This window comes from Takifugu flavidus, chromosome 11 (genome assembly GCF_003711565.1).
Source record: "Takifugu flavidus isolate HTHZ2018 chromosome 11, ASM371156v2, whole genome shotgun sequence".
In the NCBI taxonomy this organism is placed as follows: domain Eukaryota; kingdom Metazoa; phylum Chordata; class Actinopteri; order Tetraodontiformes; family Tetraodontidae; genus Takifugu; species Takifugu flavidus.
This window is the reverse complement of record NC_079530.1, coordinates 12,230,772-12,240,248: the sequence shown is the minus strand read 5'-3', so window position 1 is coordinate 12,240,248 and position 9,477 is coordinate 12,230,772. Positions and strand designations below refer to the sequence as shown.

Sequence of the window (9,477 nt, the reverse complement as noted above, 5' to 3'; positions counted from 1 at the left end):
TATGATGCACCAAAAAAATTCTTCAGATGATAAAGTATCTCGTAAAGTTTATATCAGATGCAAGCGAATAGCTAAAAGTCTCAAAGTAACATAAAGAACAAAAGAAGGTATATTCATGTACAACTAAACATTGAAAGGCGTGCATTTTACAACCTAGTCCAAGTTTTAGAGTCATACCTAGAACTAAATGATTTGTAATGATTTTACTGCAACTCTATTCAGTCTTTTCATCGTGTAACCAAATGAAGAGGTCGTATTCAATACGTTATTTGACTTAATCATTACTGATAGGCGGACATTGTGCAAAATCCTCCTTGTAAGCAACAGAGGGACGGGGGGGGGGGGGGGGGGGGGGAGACTGGTGTGAGTGTTTCTCGGTGGGAGGGATTCTGCTGCAGGACCAAATCCAGGTGGTGTGCAAGGTCCAGAGGCTTTGCGGCAGCCTCTGAAGCGACGGTAGCACATCTCAGACACCTGATGAGCATCTTCTCTTAAAACAAGAGGACTGAACACCGGGATATACATCTTGCTCTGCATTAACACAGAGCTCTACAGTCATTAACAAGCAACAGCTTCCCGGAGTCGCAGAGATGGCAACACTGTCTCCTCGACGCAGGTGTTTCATTTTATTGTGTTTGGCAGCGATTCAGATTAGTCAGGCTGCCGTTCAGGTAAGAGTCATTTATTACTCGGTCATTTTTCTAGTGGCTGTAATCTTGTGACAGAAGAGCTCCCTGTTCCCTGTGATTATCCTCCGCTTGGTTTCAAAGTTTTCATGTTTTAATGTTTTGATTATTCACAAAAGTCATTCTAACACGTTGTGTCGTCGGTTTAACGCCATAATCCCCTCTTCATCTAGGCTGTTCAATCTTTCTACAGCCAGCTTCTGCCACAGAACTTATGATCACAGCACATAAATGTGATTTCTTGCTCCCTGTGCAAAGAATCCAAACTACCCATCCAAAGGAGTTTATTTGTAGTTAAACCTGTTGTGACTGTACAAAACCCTCCAGACAATGCTGGAATTTATGGTATGCGCCACAGACAAATTGTTCCAATGGACATGTGATTAATAAAGCCTTCTGGAAGGATTAGAGGCGCCTTTTCTTCCTGGAGAATTTTCTAATGTTTGGAAAGCCTTTTGCCAAACTCACACCAATGTTATTTACAGCCTGTCGGTTTGGAGAATGCGTCTGTTGCCGTGTTGGATACACAAAGGAAGAACATTTTGGACATAGTATAGGTCCCAGTGACATCTGCCAGACAGATTTTGTCCAGCTGTGTGCCACTGGAAAGAGAAATGAGGGGTATAAGGACAGCAGGATGAAGATATTTGGCATCAGCTTAATGGAAACCAGGATTAAGCAAGTGAAATCAACCTGTGACACTAGTTTGTGGCATTATATGCATTGGTGTCACAGTGGGGTGTACTCTGCATGTTCTTTACTAAAAATTAATACTGGGTAACCCACCACTCCGTGTTCATTTGATGACATCATGTTCCCCTGCTGCACATTGATGTTTTTATTTCGCTGCTGGTGTTTTATGTTCTGTGAGCTAAAATGAGGTAACCTCTGCTTGGAAAGTGAGGGCACCCTGAATGTCCGGCTGCCCGGGCACATGTTTGTGTTTCTTAATGTCTTGAGTTCGTTCTTTAACGCTCATGCTCCCTCCACAGACGTGCATGGATAAGCACCAGGTGGTGGGAGTCCTCCGTCAGATGGAGAAGTTTCTGAAGGGCCAGGAGATGCGCTTCACCGAAGGCCTCAGGATCATGAAATCGAGGCTGGCAACGCTTCAGAACTCTGTCTCCAAGATGCCGCAGGCAGATCAATCAGCTGGTGAGTAATAGATTACACAGAAGCCCAGCACGAGCGACAGGCCTCGGTCACAGCAGGCACATTTAAAAAGCTATTTCATTTGCTCAAGGTTGTCCAGGTATTAAGAGCATAGCAGTTATTATATATATAGATATATGTAGATATGCATATATGTATATTTACGTCTATACATACATGTGTGTGTATATATCTGTAACAATTTCTATTGTTTATAATGATTAGCATTAAAGACATTTCTTAAAAATAATAAATAACATTTATCACCTTAGACATTTTAAGTTTCCAGCAAAGTCCATAACTCCCCGGAGGATATAGAAGAAGGAAGATGTTGTTCTGGGATATAATATTTCTCATCAAAGCCAGATAGAATGAATGTGAAATGACAGAACCGCCTGTTTAAAATAAAGCAGTTCTCTGCGTTCCTTAAAGATTTAAAATCCACTGTGCTGGACATGAAGGACCAGATCTCTCTTGAGATATACACACTGGCCAGAATGAGCCGTTACTGACTCCTTTGGGGGAAATAAGAGCGGTTAAAGTCCATCAGACACTGCATTTAAAGTCTAATTAGGGATGACAACACTGATGATCTGTCCTGGACATGATCAGTCCCGACCCTGCACAATACATCTGAAGTATAATCTACCCTATTTTCACTTTCAGTGCTAATGTTATATAATGTTATTATGGTATGAATTATTCAAGCGCACAACTTTCCAGAACACACAACACAGCATCAGCACTTGGCTGCTGTTGGGCTTCTATTGGCGTGTTGCTGTGTGACTGTAAATTAGGCTTTTCAACGCTCTTTTCCCTTGAAGATCTTCACTGCCCAGTGACACGTGTATATCCCCAGGCGGAGAATGCCAGAGGATGTTGGGAGGCTTACTCCACATGTGACTTGCATTTCTCTTATGCTCTCTTTCCCTCTCCTGCAGCTCCCACCACCTGCTCCCCTCTGGGAGCCCCAGCTTTTGGTACCAAATTTGGCTCCAAGCACTTTGTCGGACACGAGGTTCACTTCACTTGTTCCCAGGGTTACCATCTCGCCGGCTCCGCCACACGTGTTTGCCAGGAGAATGGCACCTGGAGTGGCACCAGTGCTGTTTGTAAAGGTGAGATATGATATTACATAGTTTAGAACCTACCCGACCCCGACCGAAGCATTACAAGCCCCAGGGTGTCATTGCATACACAACCACTAGGTGGTAACACGTCACTGATTACAGGCGGTGATTAGCTGCTTGGTCGTGCAACCTATGGGATTGTTTCTTGTTGAGGACGGTCTCCCTCAGGACTTTTTCTGCACACAAATGCACATTCACTGCCAAGTATGTTGGAATGGTCGGAAAGTTCCAGGTCTAATCGACTGTGGCTGCTCGTTATTCACTGTAGATAGCCGGAGTCCAAATGCCAGGCAGTCCCCGAAGCTCATCTGACCTTCTCGCACATACACTGATAACAGGTAAAGAAAAGAGCCATTCTTTAGAGCCGCTCGGCATACTGAATGAAGCCCTCGTTAAAATGGCATTAAATGTCACAGAACACAGAAAAACACCTGTACTGCATTCCACCGTGGGGTGCCTTCACCGCCCGGTTCCCGATTCTGATGAGCAGCAGTTGTTGGGCTACTGTAACCCCCCTCCTTCCTCGTCGCTCATGTTTCCCCGGATCTTTGAATGCACTCCCACTGGAAAGGGTTGGTCCACACATTACCTGTCTAATACCACAAAAGTATGCTAAGCATGCCGTTCAGAGTCCATTTAGCCTGTGCTGGTGGACCCAGACTTTCCAAGCAGGACCCTCTTTTGAACATTAGAGGGGCTGATGTTTATTGACATTCACAGCTAAAACAACTTGGGGAGGACTAACTCAGCACAGTATTATCCCTGTTCATCTGCTTCTAGCTCAGTGTAAATTTTAAAGTCTAAATTTAGTCGTGTTTGAAAAGCGGCTTTAAGCTTGCACAAAACCTTTAGAGTTATGAAGAGTTTAAAAATATCCCCCAGCGTGAAGTGGGTCTTTTCATGTTATAGGCCCGTGGTGGCCCCCGGGGGAAGTGAAGTGAACATGAAAAGCACCGGTTGTCGGTCAGTACGCTGTGGCCACGGCTCCGGAGATCCCAAACAACAGAAGCCGCTCGGCCGTTTGAACCTCCGCACGACTCTCAGAAGCCAGATTTGCTTTTCATCCACATGTTGCCACAAATAGACAGAACACACTTGAGAGTCATCCTGGAACGATAATCTCTTTACACAGCTCAAATGTACTGATACTGTGTTATACATTTACGGGTTGCCTCTCTGATCTCTCTGGACGGACACGCGAAAGATGGCGGCAGTGATTGTTCTGCTCTTCATCACCAGACATAAGCGAGTGCGCCAGCAATCCCTGCCAGAATGGAGGTACCTGTGTAGAAGGGGTTAATCAGTACAAGTGCACCTGCCCCCAGAGGTGGAGTGGATCTCACTGCCAGCACCAAACCCAGACAGGTCGGTATAACGCCATTCCGGTCTCGGTTTCGCTCGTTTGTCTGATCGTCTTTAATGTTGCTTATTCAACTGCTGGTGTTGGCGACGCAGCACCGCCCGAGTGGAGCGTCGTGAACGATCCGGCCTTCAGCCGGAGACCTCGCTGTGCCCAAGTGAACCAGGAGCAGCACTGCAGCTGCGACGCAGGCTTCCACATGAGCGGAACCTCCGACAGCAGCATCTGCCAGGGTGAGCGGCAGTTACATCACCGTCTCCGTGTGTGGCGTCCCTCCGACAACCATCCCATGTGCCTGAAACAGGAATCTGTGGAGCCAGTCTGGGACAAACAACATAATCCTGTAACAAGCTGATTAGCATCCATTTGGGTCAGAGTTTGATTGCTCGGTTGCTTAACACTTTATGGGTTTTCCACCCGTATCTCCCGATGCCAACAAACGTATTTACATCCTAAACGTCTTCATCACACGCCCGTCGTCTGTGTCTTCTCAGACGTGAACGAGTGTGAGGTGTACCGGATGGACCAAGGTGGGAAGCTTTGTGCGCACGAGTGCGTGAACGTCCCGGGATCCTACCGCTGCTCCTGCCCCAGCGGCTACAAGTTGCTCCCCGACGGGCGGAGCTGCGAGGGTGAGTGACAAGATGGGGTAGAGGACAAAAGCTCATTCATGGGGTCCGAACAGTAGATCTGCCGGGGTATGTACTGGCAGAGAGGAATGTGATTGTGAAAGCAGAGGTTTTACCAGCAGAGAACCAGAGTGGAGCAGGCGGTGGTGGCGGCGGTGGTTTGGAGGGCTTTGATAAAAGTGAAGGCTGCTTCTATCGTTTGAAAGGCAATCTCATATACATTCATCTGCTCTTTATAGATTTTACTCATCTTAATCATTCTCCATTCACATAGAGGTTCCAGAAATGTTGCTAGATGTCGCCAAATCCTCCACGCTGAAATGGAACGGGATTGGTTTGCGTCCTGCACAGAACCGACAGAGTCCAGTTGAAAAACAGTGTTGTGACTCCCATCTATGGTCAAATGAGTTTCCTCAGAAAGGTGGCTGGGGTTCGCCTCACAGACTGTAGAGAGCAAGGAACCGTGGGCGTTTGGTGAGGATGCATTCCAGACGTCTCCCTGGGACGAGGCTGTGGGCATAGACCCTGAGGCAGACCCAGGAAATGCTGGAGGGATTACGTTTACCATCCAGCCCTGGAACGCCTGGGTGTTCTACCAGAGGAACTGGGGGAGGAAGCAGGGCAGAAGATGGTCTAAGATCCCATTTAAGAATGCTGCCGCCATATCTCAGACCTGGATAGATCTGGTTCTAGCTTGGTTGGTATTGTCCACATACTGACTTTTTGTGTTATTACAAAACATTTCAAATTGAAATTGTTGACAAAAGTTCGGTTCAATTGAGAGTTAAAGATTCAATAACTCATTATTTGATTTGAACAAATTTAATTTAATTTTACAAACCAAAAAAAAACCCAAACATTTGCCCTCACAAGTGCAGCATATTAAACAATTTTTGTCCCCCTGAGTCAAATATGTTCCGGCGGTCATGAAAGTAAAGGACTACAGGAACTTAATGATGGGTCTTTTTTTTACAATTATGTCCTGATATAAATGACACAGATACATAATCAAAGTAATCATCAGTAAAATACGCTAAACCATAGTAACAGCAGATCCTGCATGTGTGTCCTCTGTGAGTTGCACAGTTTCCATTGATGTCCCCAGCTTGGGTCTGTAATTAAACCCTCTGTGGCCTGGCGGCTCCTCTTCTTCGGCTGCCGGGCCAAACCCCAGCCCGGACCGGCTGAGCGCACCATCCCGCAAGCACGATGAGAGCGAACGCAACCTGAGAGCAGGGTCACGGAATACAGCAGCAGTCCTTGTCAGCCCTTCAGGGTGCAGCGATTGGTGACAAGCTTCGGGGTTCAGTGTGGCACCTTCGTGCCTCCAGAGGGGTCCGCCGTCCATATTTGATCTAGCGAAACGACTGACCTCACCTCGTCCCCAACAGAGGAGAAATATACGTGGCAACGCGTTCGTGGGAGACTAAACTGAGGGGGGAAAAGGATTTCGAATAATAAACACTTGGATCGCAGCACCCCGTGGTTGTGCCGGTGGTAACCAGGGAACAGGGAGGTCGTCTGGCAGGTCGCTCTGCCCGCTTGTCAGTCACACTCCACTGTTTTGTCTTCCAGATGTGGACGAGTGCTTGAGCCAGCAGCACAACTGTAGCCGCGGCACCACTTGCATCAACACGGGCGGAGGCTTTCAGTGTGTCAGTCCGGAGTGTCCCCGTTCTCATGGCAACATCAGCTACGTCAAAACATCTCCTTTGTAAGTGGGCACGTGGCAGCGAGACCCTTCCTTCTCCAGCCTGGGGTCAGCGTAGCACTGCTGGGGAAGAAATAAACCAGGTTCAATTCTGACACGTTCTAACAGAAACAAGTCTTTCCAACGGCCATCAGCACGTTAACTCACACGAATCAGAGGCACTAATTAGCTCCTGGCACTCATTTTGGTTTGTGAGTGAACTAGAGGAAGAGAAACATAAAAAAGTTGATGATGACCATGTACTGGAGTGTGAACAAGAGGTGAGAAACTAAAGTTACGTCAGTAAAATGTGTCGAGGAAAGTTTTACATCTGCCCGAGCGATCCGTCTGAGCCGCGCCGGGAAAATAATATTCGTCACGCTGATGGAAACAGCGTGAAACTCACACTGCCGCCACAGTTTAGTCCTGCTGCAGCGGTGTGTGGCAGATTATTACAGCCAATCTGGCTCAAGTTTAGACAAAGCAGGATGATGTAAAGAATCTGGCACCACAGTCTGGTTAGTCAGGGTTCCTCGGCCAAACAGCCTGGGATGCAGCAATAAATAAGATTATGGTTTTTCCAGGACTAGTGACTAAAGTCCAAAATCATGCTTAGCAGATATTAATTGGATCATTTTACTGGGTTTAATATCTGTTTTGCTTTCTTGGCCAGGAAGTGCCTGCAAAAGACATTTTTAATGTCAATCTGCTTTTTCCTAGTAAAAAAAGTCATAAAATACTATAATATTATTTTTCCATCTTTATTCCTGGACCTTAAACCAGGTGAAATCGGGCCCCAGGACAAAGATAAATCTTTGGGCAGACAAGAGTAAAATGAACGAGATGTTACTGTATCCGAAGCAGGACTTCAAGTTTCGCCGTGCGAGAAGCTGAACAAAGCGCACAGATGCCAGCGTGCAAATCCACTCCATTTTTGGTTTGTTCCACAGTGCAGCGCTGCGAGGAAATAACTGCCCGCAGCTGCAAGAAATTAAGACAAATTGCAGATGATGGCGAGGCAGTTTTAGAGAGATCTCAGATATTAAAGCTCGCATTGTATTAGATCGTGAAAATACACTTTCTTTCTTTTTTTTTTATTTTAAACCAGGAAGCCATGATTGGAAATTGCAGCTGCAAGCTTGTGTCTGCATGTATGTAAATACTTGAGGGCACTGACCTGCTGATGTTCGTCTTTTGCCACTGAAAAAACTGCTGCAAACAAGGATTCAGAAGATTATACAGCAGATTATTGATATAATAATTGGGTCTTTACAATGATTAGTATGCTTACCATGGTTCTGTATCCCACTATGTGTGTGTGTGTGTGTGTGTGTGTGTGTGTGTGTGTGTGTGTGTGTGTCCGTCCTGCAGTCAGTGTGAGAGGAACCCCTGCCCCATGGACAGCCGCTCCTGCCACCTGGCTCCTAAGACCATGTCCTTCCACTACCTGTCCCTGCCGTCCAACCTCAAGACCCCCGCCACGCTCTTCCGCATGGCGACCGCCGCCGCCCCGGGACGCGCGGGGCCGGACAGCCTGCGTTTCGGGATAGTGGGGGGGAACTCCAGAGGCATCTTCGTTATGCAGCGTTCAGACAGGCAGACCGGCGAGCTGATACTGGTCCAGCCTCTGCGCGGACCCCAGGAGGTCAGCGTGGATGTGGACATGTCCGAGTACAGCGAGCGCACCTTTCAGGCCAAGCACGTGGCGCGGGTGCACGTTCTCGTTTCGTCTTATAACTTCTGAGGGGTTGGAAGCCCGCGCAGGTTTTAGCTCTATGGAGTAGAAGAGGGAGCATTTTTGTTTGTTTGTTTGTTTAGAGGATAACTTATGAAATTCCTTTAAAATTCAATGAATATATCGTGAAAGAAACTGGCCAAACTTACTAGACAGTATGAGCTTTGACGGATGATTGAATATGAAGAAAAGCGACTACACGAAAGATAATGAGGAGTTTGAAGTTTCCCCTTTGTGATTTGTGCTTTATTTTATATTGATCTGTGTAGCTCCGGTAGTTCTGCTTTACAATGATAAATTAGTCACATTAATTAGTGCTCCTTTTGTTTCTAATTTATTGGAAATGTTGTTTTTGATGCTACCTGTTTCTCTTTGTTTTTTGGACTGGTTCATTCATTGCTTTAAACATCATTTATTATTGGAAGGGAGGTTTTTTCTTAACGAGACGTGGCGCTGTAAATAGGAATGTTTCCTCTTTTTTCTCATATTTTTGTTTGTCACAAAGGAACTGTTTCATATTTTTAAATGATTTGGCATGTTTGCCTCAGCACTCGAACCGTTTTCCCCTGGATTGTCTCTGCATAACCGTCAAAAATAAACTCAGCATTTCAGAATTCCTTAGAGCCACCTCATTTGATCAAGATATTAAACATTGTCTGATTCCTTTCATCATATTTGTAACTTTTAACGACTGAAATTCAAACCAACAGGCAGCTGATTAATAAAAACCCTTGTATGACTTCGTCACAAGAAACTGTTGTCATGTCAAAGAGAAAAACTTCTTTTTGGGAGAAAGAGGAGACTAATCTTCACCACATGTGTCCTTTGAACGTCCTGTAGGTCTCCATCCAGGGATTTACATTTCAATAAAAAAAGAGGCCGAAGTGCTTCCAGAGGGAACGGCTGATACGAATCAAAACACCAGTTCTGAAAGAGAACTGGAGACGTGTTAAACCCAGAAGAGCTCAGCTTCAGCTCACACGTGTCATCATCCAGAGGCAGAAGGAGATGGTATTTAAGACCCAACGAGCCACAGAGGCCAGAAAATATCAATATAGTTACTTTAATGAGGTGTTTGCTCAAGGTCAACTGCAG

At 46.0% G+C, this 9,477-nt stretch overlaps 1 protein-coding gene and 1 long non-coding RNA gene across 2 annotated transcripts; one reads left to right on the top strand and one right to left on the bottom strand.

The window, feature by feature from the left end:
- The first annotated feature begins 397 nt into the window (after window positions 1–397).
- Window positions 398–8,996, top strand: LOC130534070 (fibulin-7). The gene is made up of 8 exons (XM_057047944.1): window positions 398–671; window positions 1,679–1,841; window positions 2,780–2,956; window positions 4,208–4,333; window positions 4,424–4,561; window positions 4,823–4,960; window positions 6,533–6,671; window positions 8,019–8,996. The coding sequence occupies exons 1-8, from the start codon at window positions 591–593 to the stop codon at window positions 8,389–8,391; spliced, it is 1,335 nt and encodes a 444-aa protein (XP_056903924.1). The 5' UTR covers window positions 398–590; the 3' UTR covers window positions 8,392–8,996.
- Window positions 6,587–7,989, bottom strand: LOC130534071 (uncharacterized). The gene is made up of 3 exons (XR_008952789.1): window positions 7,498–7,989; window positions 6,816–6,868; window positions 6,587–6,728 (listed from the first exon to the last, which is right to left on the bottom strand). It is a non-coding gene; the product is annotated as an uncharacterized LOC130534071 (long non-coding RNA).
- Window positions 8,997–9,477: the final 481 nt, after the last annotated feature.

Bases quoted from the DNA above. Each gene is read 5' to 3' on its own strand.
- LOC130534070 (XM_057047944.1), top strand. From the start codon at position 591: ATGGCAACACTGTCTCCTCGACGCAGGTGTTTCATTTTATTGTGTTTG. The intron at 672-1,678 runs GTAAGAGTCATT...CTCCCTCCACAG, and splicing joins TTAGTCAGGCTGCCGTTCAG to ACGTGCATGGATAAGCACCA. The intron at 4,334-4,423 runs GTCGGTATAACG...TTGGCGACGCAG, and splicing joins CCAGCACCAAACCCAGACAG to CACCGCCCGAGTGGAGCGTC.